The sequence below is a fragment of the Arachis hypogaea genome, chromosome 14 (genome assembly GCF_003086295.3).
Source record: "Arachis hypogaea cultivar Tifrunner chromosome 14, arahy.Tifrunner.gnm2.J5K5, whole genome shotgun sequence".
In the NCBI taxonomy this organism is placed as follows: Eukaryota; Viridiplantae; Streptophyta; class Magnoliopsida; order Fabales; family Fabaceae; genus Arachis; species Arachis hypogaea.
Genome location: NC_092049.1, coordinates 133,089,232 through 133,108,927, shown reverse-complemented (window position 1 = coordinate 133,108,927; position 19,696 = coordinate 133,089,232). Strand labels below are relative to the sequence as shown.

At 32.7% G+C, this 19,696-nt stretch overlaps 1 protein-coding gene across 1 annotated transcript; it reads right to left on the bottom strand.

Annotated features, from left to right (window-relative positions):
- Positions 1–12,506: 12,506 nt before the first annotated feature.
- Positions 12,507–15,090, bottom strand: LOC112744256 (inositol diphosphatase DSP3). Its single transcript, XM_025793822.3, has 5 exons — positions 14,545–15,090; positions 13,957–14,050; positions 13,483–13,540; positions 13,317–13,360; positions 12,507–13,225 (listed from the first exon to the last, which is right to left on the bottom strand). Exons 1-5 carry the CDS (start codon positions 14,700–14,702, stop codon positions 12,968–12,970), a joined length of 612 nt encoding a protein of 203 aa, XP_025649607.1. The 5' UTR covers positions 14,703–15,090; the 3' UTR covers positions 12,507–12,967.
- Between the last annotated feature and the right edge of the window lie 4,606 nt (positions 15,091–19,696).

Sequence of the window (19,696 nt, the reverse complement as noted above, 5' to 3'; positions counted from 1 at the left end):
CAGCCTCCACATCTGCACTCTAGGACCCTTCTCGCTAGCAGAAGGGTTGTAACCTGACCACCTGTATCTCACATGGGTCATATGGCTAATTAAATGTCTGAGAGATTTTTAATAGAGTATTAATAAACATGGAGCTATGTATATTAAATTGAAGTAGAGAAGGCTAAATAGAGTACCTCGAGGCCAATGGCCAGCTGAACGTCTCATACCCTGCAGGCCTAAACCGGGGAAATCGCCAGAAGATCCAAGACTAAAGTAGCTGTAGTGGGCCCACTAACTTGACCACATGTCTGTTCGCCACTCGACACATGTACCGGTACAACCATGCCAGTGCTGCAGACCCCCAACTGTAGGTACCCATCTCCTCAAGCCTGGCTACGTAGGGAATCCATCTGATGTGAATGCGGTTGCCGCTCTTGTCGGCAAACAGCTGCGTACCCAACAACATCATGATGTACGCACGGGCATATCGCCGCACAGTCTCCGAACGGCATATGAAACGTGTGCATCTCCGGACGCCATCGCTCGACAAAGGCACTAACAAGGGCCTCATCTAACCGGAACCATCTGTCGTTCAGCCTGGCAAGATGGTATAATCCGGCCATCTGCAAGTAAGGAACGTATCTGTCATCGAGTCGCATGCCCTGCTGCCGCTGCATGCTCCTGATGCATCACTGTGGCTGCGCATTACATGCACCACATTGTTAGAACCAGCTTCACAACCAATGACAAAAATACCCCAGACGATAAATTATCAACAAAACATCATACCAAAATAAAACCGCATAAAAATTCATTAACGAGAACCACATACAAAACAACTACCATAAACCACACAACTAAACCACTAACATGAAACAGTTAAACTTAAACCATTAATATAAAATAGCTAACATAAAACAACTAACACAAACCACTAACATAAAACGACTAACATAAACCGCCAACATAAAACAACTAACCTAAACCACTAACATAAAACAACTAACGTAAACCACTAACATAAAACAGCTAACATAAAACAACTAACATAAACCACTAACTAAAAACAACTAACATAAACCACCAACTAAACCACCAACATAAAACAACCAGCATAAACCGCTAACATAAAACAGGTAACATAAAATAACTAACATAAACCACTAACATAAACCACCAACTAAACCACCATCTAACCCGCATGCAAAACCTCTCTACTAAACCACTAGCAATACCACTACGATTAACCGCTAACATAAACCGCCACTAAAATCGCATGCAAAACCACTAACTCAGATATACCGCTAGCACGAAGTTTTTTATGTACTAACCTCATCGTTGATGACCCCGACTATATGAGCAACTCCGTCCAACCGATATAACCTTGCCGGATCGTCCCCCATCGGCTGAGTATTCTGTTCAGGTCTTTGTCGGATCGAATCTGGGTCGTTTTCTCTAGGATTTGGTGGGGTAGGGAAGAGGAACAATAGTTCGAATAAGGCTGATTCGAACTCCTTATATAGCCAAATAATGAGTAATTCGAACCAGGTTGGTTCGAATTACTGTTGGAGCCAAATATTGAGTAATTCGAACCAGGGTGGTTCGAATTACTTGGTACGCATTAACATGGATAATTCGAACTAGGCTGGTTCGAATTATGAGCATATGGAGTTCGAATCACCTTGGTTCGAATTATGTTCAACTCTTTCTTTGTAATTCGAACTGCCCTGGTTCGATTTATTGCTAAATGCAGTTCGAACCAGCCTAGTTCGAATTACATTAAAATACGGTTTGGCTCATTGCTGAAACGATTTTCATTTTGGCTGATATACGTAAATATGAAGTGATGTTGGCTTATTAGCGTTTTTTGCCCTTTTATTTTCTATGCATTTGAATTTCAAGTGTGATGTATATAAATAATGTTTGATAAAGTATTTATGTTTATGAATTTCAAAATTACTAAATGTTCCAAGTTCTAAAATAATAATAAAATTTTTAGTATATGATACTATGTACAGTATTTCTTAGAAAAATAATTAGGAAAATAATTTTATGCACATATACTTCTACTCATTCTTTATTATTATTATTTGTCTTTGAAAAAAAATGGCAAGGATATATAGTGAAGATGTTTGACTTGCGGATAATGCAAGTTCGCATACTATTCTTAAAAGTGATATATATTTTACCCATCTTGTGTCAAAAGAAGAATATGTTAATACTATTATTGGCTCAGGCAATGTGATAGAAGGCTCGGAAAAAGCTATAATTTTGTTTTCTGGAGAAACAAAATTTACAATAAATAATGCACTATTATCTACTAAGTCTCTAAGAAACTTATTGAGTTTCAAATATATTCGCCGAAATGGATGTCATATTGAAACAATGAATGAGGGAAATCATGAGTACTTATGTATCACAACTCATGATTTAAATAAAAAGGTTATATTAGAAAAATGACCCTCAGTTTCATCTGGGTTGTATTATACCAAGATTAGTGCAATTGAATCACATGCCATTGTAAACCATAAGTTTACTAGCCCAAATGAATTCATAACTTGGCATGATCGATTGGGTCATCCGAGAACAACCATGATGCAGAGAGTTATTGAAAACTCCCATGGACATTCACTAAAGAACCAGAAGATTCTTAAATCTAGTGAATTTTGTTGTGATGCATGTTTTCAGGAAAAGTTAATTTTAAAGCCATCACCAGTAAAGATTAGATTTGAGTTCCTTTAATTCCTAGAAAGGATTCAAGGCGATATAGTGGACCTATTCATCCACCATGTGGATCTTTTAGATATTTTATAGTCCTAAGAGTCGCATCTTCGAGATGGTCACATGTGTGCTTATTGTCTTCTCGCAACCTGGCGTTTGTGAGATTACTTGCTGAAATTATTCGATTAAAAGTACAGTTTCCAGAAAATTCTATCAAAGCAATTCGTCTTGATAATGCTGGTGAATTTACTTCCCAAGTCTTTGATGCTTATTGTATGGCTAGTGGAATAAGTATTGAACATCTAGTAGCTCATGTTCACACATAAAATGGGTTAGCAGAATCACTTATTAAACGCCTCCAATTAAATGCTTGACCCTTACTTATGAGAACAAATCTCCCAACCTCGGCTTGGGGGCATGCTATTTTACATGCCGCAGCACTTATTCGTTTGAGGCCAACAAGTTACCATCAGTTCTCTCCTATGCATTTAGCTTTTGGCCAGCAGCCAAAATATTTTCCATTTAAGAATATTTAGGTGTGTGCTATATGTTCCCATTGGACTACCTTCTCGCACCAAAATGGGACGCCAAAGAAAATTGGGGATATATGTTGGATATGATTCTCCTTCTATAGTGATGTATCTTGAGATACAAACTGAAAATGTATTTAAAGCCCGATTTACAGATTGTCATTTTGATGAATCAAAATTTTTAACATTAGGGGGGAGAGAATAAGCTTCTTGAGAAGGAACTTAGTTGGAATGCATCATCCTTGATGCATTTAGATCTTCGATCAGGGTAATGTAAACTAGAAGTTCAAAAGATCGCACATTTGCAAAGAATAGCTAATGAATTGCCTGATGCATTTTCTGATACAAAGAGGATAACCAAATCCTATATACCAGCTAAAAATTTCCCAATTCGAATATATGTGCCAGTTGAACAAGTGGCCATTGAAACAAATTCACGCCAGAAGTGTGGTAGATCTGTCGTTCCAAAGACAAAAATCCTTGAAAAAAGAAAAGAGATAAGTACTATTCTTGTTGAAAAAGACATAGTAAAGACACCTGCAGTTGTCTAAAATTCTAATATAGTTTTAACGCCAGAAGATGTTCAGATACCTAAAAATTCTAAAAATGATGAGATTTCGATAAATTATGTCTTTACAGGAGAAAAATGGGACCGAAATAAGACAATTGTCAATGAAATATTTGTATATAATGTAGCATTAAATATCATGAATGAAAGTAAGGATCTTGAGCCAAGAACAGTTGAAAATGTCGACAAAGGAATAATTAGCCAAAATGGGAAGAAGCTATGAAAGCTGAGCTAGATTCACTTGCAAAACGTGAAGTCTTTGGACCTGTAGTCCATACACCAGAAGATGTAAAACTTGTTGGATACAGGTGGGTATTTGTGAGAAAACAAAATGAGAAAAATGAAGTTGTACGCTACAAAGCTTGACTTGTGGCACAAGGTATTTCACAAAGGCCCGGTATAGATTATGAAAAAATATATTCCCCTGTAGTGGATGCAATAATATTGCACTATTTGGTCAGTTTATCCGCATATCATAAACTACATATATATTTAATGAATGTAGTAACAACCTATTTATACGGATCATTAGATCGTGATATCTATATGAAAGTCCCTGAAGGACTAAAGATATCTAAACCATCTAATGAATATTCGCAAGGGTTATACTCAGTCAAATTGCAAAGATCTTTATATGGTCTGAAGCAATCTGGACAAATGTGGTATAATCGTCTTACTGAGTATCTGGCCAAAAAAGGATTTAAGAATGATGATATCTGCCCATGTGTTTTCATAAAGAAATCTGCATCTGGATTCATTATAATTGCTGTGTACGTTAATGTTTTAAATATCATTGGAACTCTTGAAGAGATTCCAACAATTATAAAAACTCTAAAAGAAGAGCTTGAGATGAAAGATCTTGAAAAGACTAAATTTTGTCTTCGCTTGCAGATCGAGCATACAAAAAATGGGATCTTTATTCATCAAATAACATAGACGGAAAAGATCTTGAAGAGATTTTATATGGATAAGTCGCATCCATTAAGTATCCCGGTGATCATAAGATCTTTGGATGTGGAAAAGGATCAATTCCGTCCTAAAGAAGAAAATGAAGATATTCTTGGTCCTGAAATACCATATCTTAGTGTCATTGGAGCGCTAATGTATCTTGCTAATAATACATGACCTGACATATCATTTGCGGTGAATTTACTAGCAAGGTATAGTTCCTTTCCAACTAGAAGACATTGGAATGGAATCAAACAAATTTTTTGATATCTTCATGGAACAGTTGATATGAAATTATTTTATCCCTATGGATCCATGTCACAACTAGTTGGCTATGCAAATGCAGGATACTTGTCTGATCCACACAAAGGGATATCTCAAATAGGATACTTGTTCACATATGGTGGTACAGCTATATCATGGAGGTCCACGAAACAGGCAATAGCAGCGACATCCTCTAATCATGCTGAAATACTAGCGATGCATGAAGCTAGTCGCGAGTGTTTTTGTCTCAGGAGTTTGATCTAATATATTCTGTCATCATGTGGACTGATTGATTATAAGATAGCTCCAGCTGTTCTGTTTGAAGATAATACAGCATGCATTGCTCAACTTAAGGGTGGATACATCAAAGGTGATAGAACAAAGCATATTTCTCCCAAATTCTTCTTCACTTATGATCTTCAAAATCAAGGAACCATTGATGTCCAACAGATCCGCTCAAGTGATAATTTGGCAGACTTATTTACAAAGTCACTCCTAAAATCCTCCTTTGAAAGATTGGTACATCAGATTGGGATGCGCCGATTCCAAGATATTAAATAATGCCGACAAGAAGGGGAGACTGTACTCTTTTTCCCTTGGTTAGGTTTTTGTCCCTAATGGATTTTTCTTGACAAGGTTTTTAATGAGGCAGTCCCCATCACAAAGGATATTGTACTCTTTTTCCCTTGGTCAGGTTTTTGTCCCTAATGGATTTTTCTTGACAAGGTTTTTAATGAGATAGTTTCCATCACAAAGGATATTGTACTTTTTTTTCCTTTACTAAAATTTTTTTCCCATTTCATTTTTCTTTAGAAAGTTTTAATGAGGCATAATCCTAAATGGATATTCAAGGGGGAGTGTTATGATAAATATGAATGTCCATTCCTCCAATCGAACCATTTTGGGCAGTAAAAAAACTTAATAGTAGACGGTGTAAAAAGTTCCAAGGTTGGACTGCGCATTTATGAAGCTATGAAAAGAGAATATTTCTACATGTATAAATAGATAAGGTGTGACCCGTGAATTACACACAATCAATAAAATTCTCTATCTCTCTTTTATACTAAAACACTCTTCTCTCTCCTTTTTATATACGCTGCTATATATATAATTTCTATTATATTGAGATATTAATTATGGTAAATATTAATACTAGAGTCTTTTACCTCTACTTCTTTATTTTATATTTATCCTTATTTATTTATTTTACAACACCTAGCACTAATTATTTTCTGTTTACCATATTTTTAGTTTAAAAAAATATTATTCTTACACTAAAATCAGCTACTAGTATATTTGTATATAAATACATTTATGATTTAATTTTTTTAACGTGTATTTATATCCTAATATGTATTTTATATTAATGGTTAATTTTAATATATAACGTAACATAGTCGTTTTAGTTACTATAGTATCATTCATTTTTCTTCAAAAATGATCTCTTTATGTGTGTGTTATATCTATAGCTTTCAATCATTTCGAGCATCTAGACTCTTTTTGACGCTGAATTAACAAATGAAGTGCTGGACTATCTCTAAGTTAGATTCGTTCTACGACCCAAATTAGTCCCACCCTTTTATAATCCTAATTTATCCTCATTTGCGATCTTTATTGCATTCTTCTTTTCATTATTTTCATTATTATCCTTGATATCTGGTACCTAACATAGTATCAGAGCAAAACTTCGATCCAGAAACAGATTCACCAAAAACCACATCTTCTAAGAACCTCCACCATAACCAACAATCTTTTCCTTCTCACAAATAATACTTAAGAATTTCATACCAATTGGTGACAATTTTGATGAAGCAAGCTTTTTCACTTGAGAAAAACTTGCTTTATTCACAATAGGAGCTAATGATATTGAGGATCACCTCGAAAAAGAGTTGGTCCCATCAATGTATGATTCTAAAGCAAATCATGCATCCAACACAACTTTAAAGAACTACAAACAGTGAAAACAACGTGATAATCTTCTCACTATATGGCTCCTTCAATTCATGGATGAATCTTTTAAAACAAAAATGATTGATTGTAAATTTGCTTATCAGATGTGGGAAAGAATTCAAGAGCACTTTGCAAATTTTTCGAAGATTAAATCAAGCAATTGAGGACAGAATTGAAAAGCATCAAGAAAGAAGGAAGTTCAATTGGTGAGTATCTCAAGAAAATTAAAAAAAAAAATGATTCTTTGGCTACTATGGGTCATCATTTAACACTTGATGAGCACTTTGAAGCCATTATTAAGGGTTTGAATGAAGAATATACAATATATATACATCTCAATGATGTCAAAATTAGACTTTATGAGTGTAACACTGTTTTTATCAGAATGTCACGCTTCCAGTTGCATCACTTTGATAGCGAGGATATTACGACGACTTCTATATACTTAATGATAAAATAGGAGCCTTTAACTCGAAATTGTATCACTGTTTTCTTTGAAAAATTGAAAACTTTTTTTCTTTTTATAAACATGCATATATAAACAAATTCAATCACAATCTTCATATATCTACACACACACACACACACACACAAAAGACTTCTTATATATACAAGTAACTTACAAATATACTAAACATACATATCATTACAAATCACAATTCCTATCCCTCTTACAAAAATATATAACAACACGAGAAAAAACTATAACTAAGATATATATAACACAATCAAATGCGCAGAAAAAATTTCTTAAACTCTTCGTTTGTCTTGAAAAGAGAAATCTGTACGGGGTGAGAACCTAACCACACGGTCTCACCAGAGAAGTTCTTAAATTGTTATAAGAGGATACATATAAAGAAATGAAGGGATTTCAAATGTAAATGATTATCGCTCATCCTACGAATCTTTTTAAACCATAACATAATCAAGTACGACCTCTGGCCCAATACAAAATTAAATCACGGCCTCCGCCCCAACATATAATCAATCAACACTTGGTCTCAGAATCATCAATCCATCACCAAAACTCAGTCTCAAAATAGAATCAATCACATGCAACAAACAATGCAAAGCAAACACAATTAGAGAGTAGTCACAGCAAACACCACAATTAACAGTTAGACAAAATTCATCAGATAGACAAACCAAAATACTTAAGCACACCCAAACACTAGCAGCCAAATGTAATATAATGCATGCCTATCCTACTGGCCGTGAGCTCACTTATCGGTTAAAGTGTCAGAACCCGACACATTTGGTAGTTAATCCGGATATTGTCTTGGTTGTGCATCCCTAGGATGAATATAAATGAAGGATAGTGCCTTTCCACCTTCTCCTGGAGGTATTACGAAGGAGTGTGCCTTTTTACCTTGCAACCAGAGAGAGATGTGGGGGAATTAATACGAAGGAGAGTGTCTTTCCACCTTCTCCACATCCGCACCACAATAAGAGAGAGAATCCTTCATCCTTAACTTGCCAATCAATAATCATTATCGATTTCAAACATGTAAGCGGGATAAAATCACCATCCTTGCCAAATTGGTCATTCAGGCCACAATCAGACATAATCATTTACTTTAATCAATCATACTCATAATCATAATCAAACCATTTCTCTTTTATAAAACTCATTTTCACTTAACCAAAATTCTCAAACTAACTTCAAAACCATTTCAAGTCTAAACCTCTTTCAAAAGACTCAAAAATTGTCCAACTCACAAATTACAATCTTAATTGAAATATCATAACCATTTATTCTTAAAACTAATCACTCAATTACCTTAAATTAGGATTTATTAAATTAAACCACATGGCAAAGTCTTTAGACTTTAGGGGGGAGACAACCAATATCATTTTCTTACTATTCAATTTAGTCTAAACTTATAAAAATTTTGGCAGGACATTCCCTAAAATTAGGACTTTACCACCCTTCAATCAAGAGTTCCCTCCAAACATCTCTCAAAACTTTCTCAAACATTTCTAATATCAAACCATTTTCAAATATCAAATCACTTCCAATCTCAAACCATTTTCAATATCAAATCATTTCAATATCAAATTATTTTCAATATCAAATCAATTTTGATATCAAATCATTTTCAATAAATAAAGAAAACCAATTCAACAAAGTTAACCAACAAACCAGAATACCCAGCCTTTAATAACACAGCTCTACGACAGCAGCGATGACTGGCGCAGTGGCAACAACAAGACGTAGCTCCTCCCTTCCTTTCCTCGGCAACGGCGACGCGCAAAGGAATCTTCCTCTCTCGCACGCTTCTACTCAACGGCATCCCTCTCTCTCCTTTTCGTCAGCGTCGGCAGCTTGGCAGTGGCAGCGGTGGGGCTTCGGCGGCGATGGAGCTTCGACGATGGCAAGGCGTCTTCCCAACCGTTGCAAACTCTTTTCCTCCCCAACCTTATCGCTGAATGCTTAGATAGGCTGAAAATGGAAGTTTTTGTATGCAACGTGAAGAGTTGTGGGTAACTCGTGACTGGTTCTTGTGGTGTGCTACTCGAACATAAATCGTGACAGGGTGCTGGGGTTATAGTTGACACATAAATCGTGGGGGTTACAACTTACACATAAATTATGGCAAAATCTTTTGTTTTTGCCTGAAACCATGTAAATTCTCCCAACATGGGACGATTTACATACAATTAATAAAGTTGGTCACCTTGAAACGATTTATGTGTTATTCCTAAGAAGTCATTCATGTATAAATCGTTATGGGGTGTAGTGGTTAATATATTATATAAACCACATTCCCTTAGCACGATTTATATATTATTAGGATTAAGGTATTCACGTTTCAAAAATTATTTTAGGGGATTTGAGTAATTTTGGAACCTGTTTAATTTATTTAAGTAAAAAAGCCACAAGAAGAAGCATTGAACATGTCAATTTTTTTAAAAAAAGAAGAAGAATGCAATAGAGATCATTAATAGAGGTGAATTAGGGTTACGAAGTAGAAGAATTAATTTGGGTCATAAAATGAAAGGGTCCTGAAATTAAAATAGTGCCTGGTCAATCTGAGATATTAGTATAATAAATTTTAGATTTGAGAAACTAAAATGGTGAATGTCATGAATATGAGAGACCACTTTAGAAATTTAATCTATTTCTTTACTATATGTAAGCATTTAACACTAGACAAATAGTTGAAATTTAGAGTATTATTCTAGTTAAGGGGTATTAATGGATTGGATTCAATTCACATATTTGTGGTGTTTATTCGAATCCGATAAAAAAATTGCATATATGATCAGATTCGCAAGACTATAGGAGCGGATCTGATCAGCACACTAATAGAATCGGATTGTGGATTTCATATAGATATCCGCATATCTGCAGATCCGTAAAAAAATAAATAAATGAGTAATTTTTTTATGTTTTATTTCAATTAATAATGATAATATATTTTGTATTATTTTATTTTTATTATTTAAAAAATATATTTAATAATATTTTAAGAATAAAAATATTTAAAAAAGTAAAAAGAATTTTATTAATATTTTTAATAAAAATAAAATTTTTAAAATATTTTTATGTTTTACGGATATACACAATATATCCAATTTGACCTTTGAAACTAAAAAATACAAATATTAGATTCGATAATTTTAGTGTGGAATAGATTAAAATTTTGGCCTTATTCAATCGGATTCACTCCGCATATATCCTTAATCTTATTTATACATGAGCTTACTAATATAGGTCCAATTCACATTCTAAATAAGGAATGACCGAATGAGTAATTTTTAAAATGGGACTTTCTCCGGTTGACCCAATAGTAAAACATCTAATCCGTATGGGTTAATCTATGCATGTTGGACCCACTTGCATATGGCTTTCCTACACGGTAACGGAAGCAAGCTAAATGCTTCTTCCTAATATTTTGGTATCACCATAAACCAACTCAAACATATGGTAACTTCCCACTTAATAAGGAGATAATCATCCATGATCTTCAAAAATCATTTTAAAAAAATAACTAAGTCTCATTTTTTGTATTTTTTTCAATTCATTCTCATCTAAGTCTGTTAAAATTTTTACTAATTTAAGTATTAGAATTCCTTGTAAATATTCTTACCACTGTCTAAGACATCGAAATTCCTACCGTCGCAAAAAGACAAGTTAAAATCTTTAACCCAAGGCATTTGTATCTCACATTCAGGTGCATTTATACCTCACATTCTGGCCCAAAAACACACATCAGTTAATGTCTTTTAAAAAAAATTGTTTATTTATTTATTTTTATCAAGAGTAAATGCTTCAATAAAGAAGTATAAATATGTCCGAACACAATACAACAGCTTTCACTTTCATAGTTTCATTCTCAAATTTGCGAACATAAATACATTCTTTTTAGCATCGCATGGAATGCATTAGGATTCTAGTCTTCTACAGCGTTTATTTTTCTTATCTATCTCGTCTTTCTTTTTTTTTTTTTTGAAAGAAAGAAAGAACTCAACATTTATGGTGGAGCAAAAGACACAAATCATAAAAGACAAATAACTCTTATGTTATCTCTGGTATAGCTATCGACCATATGAGTTATTTTTTATACCACTCTGTAGCACATGAAAACGATTGATCTACACACTCTACAACTCCTGTTGTCTTGCTCTGAAATATGACTTCATTCCGTCGTAGCCAAATAATCCATATTACTGAGAAGAGCCCAACTAGCCAAAACTTGCGTTGCTCGCTTCTCATCGGCATAACTCGCCAACTCTCAAAGTGGTCTTTCAAAGTACCGGGAGCAGTCCACTCTTGTCCAAATGCCGATATCCATGCACACCACACCTGCCAAGAGTGCTCACACGTAACAAATAAGTGTTGTATGTTTTCAACACCTTTTTTACACAACACGCACACATTATCATTCTGTTGTAGGATTCCCAGTCTACTTAGCCGATCCTTTGTGTTGACCCTGCCTATCAATACAAACCCTCGATCCGCGTGGGACTAAACCTTTCCAAATTTCCTTCGTGAAAGTATAGCTCACAAGCTCCTCACAACCTTGTTTTTCTTTTAACTAGTTATACAAACCAAACCAATAATTAAAACGGTAAAACTAAAGATTTAAAATTTTAAAAGTTGAATCAAAATTCAACTGAATATAATAATAATATTTATGTATAAAATATATATGTATTTTTAAAAAATAATTTTTTATATTTTATTATTTTAAACCAATTAACCATTAAAAAACTAAACCAATTCGATTGATTAAACAATTGTTTAACTGATTTTTAAATTTTTTTTACTAGTACCAATTCTGGCCCTAATTAGTTCAATGACCGATTTGCAGTTAACGATACCAATTTCTGATCCCTAATCGGGTTCTTAGAACGCTGGTTTTAACTTTGCCCTTCCAATTAAACTCCCAATTGATATACCTATGCAATTATTCTAACTCCTATGATTGTATCATTGACCTTATAATACTTATTACACTTTCTTATAGACTAATCGTAGTGTTTATGTGCCATGAAAAGAATTTACATTTTGCGAATATTGATAATAATAATAACTATGATACTAAAATAAGTATGTATATATCTTCCATTAAGTTTGAACCAACTTTCAACAACTGAAACATGTTACCAAATGTGCAGACTACATTGTTCACTCTTATGAATAAAATTACTGGGATCCAATCCTTATGAAATAAGCTCTTGTTTGGTTCAAAAGTTCAAGCAATGTGTGGCGTGAGAAGCCTCTTTTCTGAAAATAATTGGCTGCATTCTTGTATTGTGTGTGTGTGTGTGTTTTTTTGAGAAAATAAAAATGGAAGGAACATAGAAACATAGCAACAACACAACCAAAATAAAAAGAGAAAGAAAGAAAAGATAAGAAGAAAAAAGACCGTTTCTTTAGCAGTACTCTGAAAAACCTAAAACTTTGAGTTGGAGCATGTAAAAATGAACCATGACACTACTAGAAAATCTACCATTTCATGGGCAAAGGAAAAGGGTTTCAAATCCCGGCACACAACTAAAACGATGCCAGTCGGGGCTTCTGCAAGTTCTCGTCTGTATACAGCAATCGCCGCTTCTTCGAACCGTATCCTTGATACTGGTAGATGATACTGTAAAGGCACTGCCTCAGGCTTACAATGTCAAACCTATCTATAAAGGTTAAATCCCCGTTCCTCGATTTCGCACCCGCAAATCGTTGGTACTCCTCAAACACAGAAGATAGGCACCAATTCTGCAATTTTCTCAAGCAGCCAACAAGGCAACCTGTTCTATGCTGCAAGACAGAAAAGAAGGATCAATCAGAATGACAAAAGCAATAAGTAACAATAATCATGAGATGATAAATTTGCACATTGATACAATACCTTTCCTCGTTTGCAATGAATCAAAACTGGGTGATTTCTCACATCTGAAACCATAAAAATGCAAAGGAGTTTAAATATCCAATAATCATAGAAGCATCATGCACAAGGGCATGCATAAAATAAAAGCTGCATCTCAAAGTTGAATGAGATGGTTTTAGTTCAATACCAATTAAAACTTTCAGGGCCTCCATAATAGAATCCCTGAGAATAGGTAAAGAAACATCCTGAAACCATGAGGGCGTATCAGATCAGGAAGATAAAACATTGAGTAAATAATACATATGATTCAAATTAGATGAGCATACATCAAACTATGCTTCCTAGTTCAATGAAATAATAAAAGTGAAGGCAGGGTTTCATAGAAAATATGCAAACCCAGTGCAGTTATTGAGTGATAAAATATTCATATGGCACCAACATCCAGATTTTAAGCCCAAGACACGATGAGTAGTGAAAAAGAACAATGTTTCAACAAAATCACTTTCCAATCCAAGATTCACATAACCAAATTCAATCACAAGGGACAGGGAACAAAAGATCATCAAATAACCCTGATTTGAAACCATTACTAACCCCAACAACTAGTCAACTATTAACAAGAAACACATGAATACATTACAATACAGAGTGAAAACCATACCGTCTTCCCCTCGATTCCAAATTGAAAGAGCCGAATGTTCTGCGATCGAAGAAACTCCAGATTTTCTTCCGGATAGGGCTCTGGACACAAGTATCTGCACCAATTTGCAATCCTCATAAATTCCAAGTCAAGCATTTAATACCAACAATAACACCAAGAATAAAACAATAATGAGAACAACAATCCAAGAACAGAAGCAGCAATGATAAATACCCAAGATAACATACTCTGTAAAAAATCACATTTTTTCCTCGCTGTTGCAATTTTCCTCTTGAAAAAAATATGGTGTATTGAGTTTTGAGTGTGAAAAAAATACATAAATAAATAGGAGAAGAAGAAAGAAAACCCAACAAATTGGGATTTTAAAAAAAAATTACATTACATCCAAAAGATGAAAAATTTGAAGCACCAAAAGAACATAGAGCTAACTCTTAAAATTGAATTTCAAAAACGATCTCCAGATTGTGAAACGCGAAGAATTCAGATAAACCTTAATCCCCAATGCCAAAATCCCAGTTTTCATAATTACAAAAAAAAAAATAAAATTAAATGCAAAAGGGGAGTGGGGAATAAAAGTATAAAACTGACATGACGGATCGAAGGTTTAGGGTTTGGAGAAAAGGGAAATTGGAAGGAGTGGGGAAACTGGATCGGAAAATGCAGTCCTCCACCATTGAGAAATTCGGCGGCGGGACCAAAACGGCGGCGTCCTCGTCTACGTTATCAACCTCAACTATCAATCCCATTCTAACTAAAACCAAAAAAAGAAGACTTTTTCGTTTTTTCCCAAAAGAATTGAAATTCTCTCTCCTTTCTCTGTTTCTCTCTCTAAAATCGGAGATACCAGTGAATCAACATGGAATTGAATTGGAAGAGAGGAAGGTGTTAGGATTCTAAATCCTAAATCTTTGAATCTTTGAACGAATTTTGATGCATGGTTGTTCCTTATGGATTGGGATTCTAATGAGTTATTAGGTATTTAAAGAGAGAGGGAAAGACGGAATCGAAACGACGGCGTTTTAGAGAATTGGGTGGGATTCCGAAACGGCGGTACAACTAAATTGCTGTTGGCGAAGGTCCCTCACAGCGCCAAAAATGCAGAGAATGTCGCTTTTTTTTTTTTTAATTTCCTATTTATTAATTCTTGTGAGGTGGCTTCTAGAACTAATCTTTTTTCTATTAATTACTAAATTAATAAATAAAAAAATTTTTAGTTAGGGTTGAGTTTGGAATTGGTGTTCTTTTTAAAAAAATTATTTATCTTTTAATTTTTGAAAACTAATATTAATTATGCTTGGTTAGAGTCACCAAAAAAAATTATGCTTGGTTAAACTATGATGTATGAGGGTGGCATGAAACAACACGTATATTAGCAAAGAAATAACAAGAAAATAGTTCACAACTTCACATATGAAACAAAGATTTAATTCTTATTAAGTGTAAAAACAATTTGTAAAGAAAATTAATGATATTGCAACAAAACTAATAAATAGATATTAAAAATAAAATCTTAAATTAATCAGCATGTATTTTTATATAAATATATAAATTATATAACTTATTTTTAATATATATTTTACATTTTAATATATATATATATATATATATATATATATATATATATATATACGTGACTAATTTTTATTATATACATCATATTAATTTTTAAATTTATTATTTATAAATTTATCTAAATATATGAATTTTCTTAAACAATAATATAAAATTATTTATATTATTAGTATTTTAGAATTAACTCATAAAACAATTGATAAGAAATTAGATATATTAAATTTTTATCTTATTTTTATTTGTTATTTTATTTTTTTTTAAATACAATTTATTATGCTTATATTTTTTTAAGTCTGTTATGTTGATCTTTTTTTAATAGAATCATCTAAAAATTCTGTTTGTTTTAACTTATTTTTAAATTTAAAATTAATTTAGTATAAATAAATAGCATTATTTTTTATATCAAAAACAACAATACAATAATAAAATTTTTTTCTTTTCTTTTTTTATTCTTTTATGGTTTTATTAGATATACATATTTAAAAAAATATATTTTTTTCTGAAATATAATTACTTTAATTTATCAGCTTTGAATTAAGTAATTTACTGACTAATTCTTACTTGATTCAGGAAAAGTATATTATTGGGAAAGAAAGTTAGGTTAATTTTTATTTAAACAATAATAAATTAATAATGATAACGATGATGAGGGTTCAGAATTATATATAGCACGTCATTGATGATTTCATCGGTAACTAGTGTAACCTTTTTTTTCATCGAATTATTGCCAACTGCCATTAGTGATATATATTAAATTATTAATATAACTCCGTTAAATAACTAACAAAGGGTGTCAATTAGAAATCTATTTTTTGAAATTTTTTAAATAAGATATGAATTTAAATTATTATAAAAAATATTTAAAATTTAATAAAAAAATTTAAATTTAAAAAATTTAAAATTAAATAATAACATATATCTAAAATTATTGTAAAATTATTTTTAAAAATTAAAAAATTATTTTAAATTTTTATTTAAAAAATCTAAAAATTATTTTAAAATTTCATTTTAAAGATTGCAAATGCATTTTAAAAATTGTTAATAAAAAGAAATATTGAAAATATAACAAAAAAATATCTAAAATTTAATAAAAACGATATATCCATTATCTTTTTAAAATTTCAAAATCTAATAAAATAATATATCCAACAAAATATTAAAAAAATTAAAAAAATATATTTAGAATTATTAAAAATATCATCCAAAATTAAAAAAAAAATATTTAAAACATAAAAAGAATTTAAAACTTAAAAGAATCCAAAATTAATAAAAAAAAGAATCATTCAAAATCAAGAGGGACACTAATTGATAAGGAGGGAGCATGGTGAGCGATGGCCCTGGGAGAGAGGGATAAGGGGTGGCTGGGTGCGGATGTGGGAGAGAGGAATAAGGATTATGGTGGTTGTTTTTTTTACTGTAAATGGAATGTCAGTGGAATTCAATTAATTGGTTTCATGGTTTGTACTACTAATTGACCTCGTGTGTTTTTTTCTAATTTATATTAGAAAAAATATAGATAAATAATAAAAATATTAAACAGTATGAATAATAGATATGTCGAATGTTTAATACAATTCAATATGTATGCAGATGATTATGTTCATTAGTTTTAATTGGATGGTTATTTTTTTTTATTCGATTTACTCATACACAGTTAATAATAAATAGATGTTCAATTTACTAGGTATACGTATAGTTATCCTAATATTAAAGTTTATGAAGTAATTTGAGGAATGAAGTATTTTTTTTTACTTTATTAGGTCAATTTTAAAATCTATTATTTATATTATTTACAGGAAAAGTCTAGGGAGCCAGCAACTTTTGTATTTTCTGGCCAATACTTAACCATTAAAATAAAAGTGAGTGATTTCCCACCATTAGATGTAATCTCACACCATTAAAAATACTATTGATGGCCAATTAATGGTTACAAAACACTAAAATTATTGCCCTCTAACATTTCTCTTATTTACAAAAGTTATTGTCTATCTAACAAAATTTTATAAATTAATCTAATCACTAAAGACAACTGAAGCTTAGCTCAAAATGATTATCCATGTGCCTCCTAATGATCCCAAAATATATATATATATATATATATATAATCACTAAAGTTTTTATGAAATGAAATTATGATACAAAATATTCCGACATTCAAGTTGGAAACAAACTTTAATGTCGGTACAAACTTGACCACTTGTTACAGTACTAACTTATATTACTAATAATGCTTATATTAGTGGTTAGTGATTGATGGCTATGTCTGCATTATTATATATTCCAAGCTTTTTTAATTTGCACCATTGAATTGAAGCCTTGAAGGTAGCTGTTTATTTCATCTAACTACCTAAGTTACCAAATCCTATTTAAGTGGATTTTGGGTTTTGATTCTGGTTTTGTGGTGGTTTTGGAAACCACCAACACGTGATAAACTAGTGATAATTTTTTTTTGTATGAATACATTTTTGTAAAAGAGGAACTTGGAGTTTTTTTTTTTTTTTTGTCAAAGGTAAGGTCATTTTATTTTACTAGAAATAATTGTATGGTCCATATTTGAACACCAATTAAAGAATAGTATTAAAAATATTTCACAAAAAAAAAAAAATCAAACTTATAATAAAAAAGTAAAGGTCTTAAGAAAAAGAGAGACATCTCTAATCTTGAGGTTCATTGAAGACCCGCAGAGTTTCTTCTGCAACTAGAAAGGGAGACTTCCGTTTTCCTTCAAAAACAAATTCATTTTTAGCCTTTCAATTCAACAAGTTGTGATAACTGCCAAGTTCCTCTTCTTTCCTGTTAGCGTCACTGAACCATTCGAGCAGTTTCAGCCACCACTGTCATGGGAGATCCGTGTGAGATGGAACAGGGAGGCTGCAAGCATGCCAAGCTTCAACTGCGTCCGGGCAAGTCCAGAGACAATGGAAGACCGATTCTTCTTCACTGTGACATCTTGGACAAATCGGTACCACTGTTTGGATTCTTTGTCCCAATTTCTGTTTCACTGGTAAACCTTCATGCATCACTTTTCACATAAAATTTTTAATCTTTGGTTGACATCTGAGTTTTTAAATGGCTGTCCATAATTCTTTCTTTTTGCAGTGTTCTGGAAGAAAACTGTTGGAGGGTGAAAAAATTGAAAGGTCATGACCAGAAGCTACTGTATATGTCCCAGATTTTTTCTTCATCCAGGTAATTCTATCCTCCTCCTGGTGAATTGTTGAATTTAGAATAACATTTGCAATTGCTGGATTGAATGCCTCACGAATTAGTGTCTGGTTCCATGTTCTGTCTGGTAGCATCAAATCTGAGACCCATTCTAGTCTTCGACCCTCTGAGTTATTAGGATTAGGAGTAATTGCTTGAAAGTCTCTTAACCATAGATATTGTTGAATCCTAATTGTATTTCCTCTGCCAATTTGCTATAAGATTCCTTTTCTAGCACTTTTCGACCCTCCAAAACACTTCGCCAGCCCCAAGATGGGTTGTTCCCAGCCTTTGCATTTAAAAAACTTGAGAACTTGAAATATTTACTCTTGTACACCTTATAAATCAGGGAGCGTGGCTTAGTTATCAGTCTCCACCCTTGCTTTGCTAACATTGCAAGGTTAAAGGTTTTAAGATCTTTGAAGTTAAGACCCCCTTGAAATTTAGGTCTACAAGAAATTCTCCATCCTATCCAGTGCATCCTTCTTCCCGAGCCTCGCTGTCTCCACCAAAATTGGAGCATGAGCTTTTGAATTTCATCAACCAGTGTCTCTGATAGTTTAAAACAACTCAGAGTATAGATTGGAACTACTGTTGCTACCACCTTTATTAGTACTTCTCGGCCGCTTGAGGATAGCAAGGCCCTCTTCCAGTGTTGCAGTTTATGTGTCACTTTATCCTTGATATACGAAAATGTAGCTCTCTTAGATCTCTGAATAACCGCTGGTAGCCCAAGATACTTGTTCTGGTTGCCAATGTGAGAGACATGTAAGATGTGAGATAGATGATCACGAATGCCCACAAGGGTATTTCTGCTGAAAAAAACTAAGGATTTATCCAAATTCACTGCTTGACCGCTAATATCTTCATAAATCTGTAGGATCTGAAGCAGATTTTGACACCCTTCCTCTGTAGTTTTGCTGAATAAAATTGAGTCGTTTGTGAAAAATAGATGGTTGACTTT

Excerpts from the sequence above, each read along its gene's own strand:
- LOC112744256 (XM_025793822.3), bottom strand. The coding sequence starts at position 14,702 with ATGGGATTGATAGTTGAGGTTGATAACGTAGACGAGGACGCCGCCGTT. Across the intron at positions 13,541-13,956 it reads TTGGAATCGAGGGGAAGACG|GATGTTTCTTTACCTATTCT; the intron begins GTATGGTTTTCA and ends TCATGGTTTCAG. Across the intron at positions 13,361-13,482 it reads GGCCCTGAAAGTTTTAATTG|ATGTGAGAAATCACCCAGTT; the intron begins GTATTGAACTAA and ends TTATGGTTTCAG.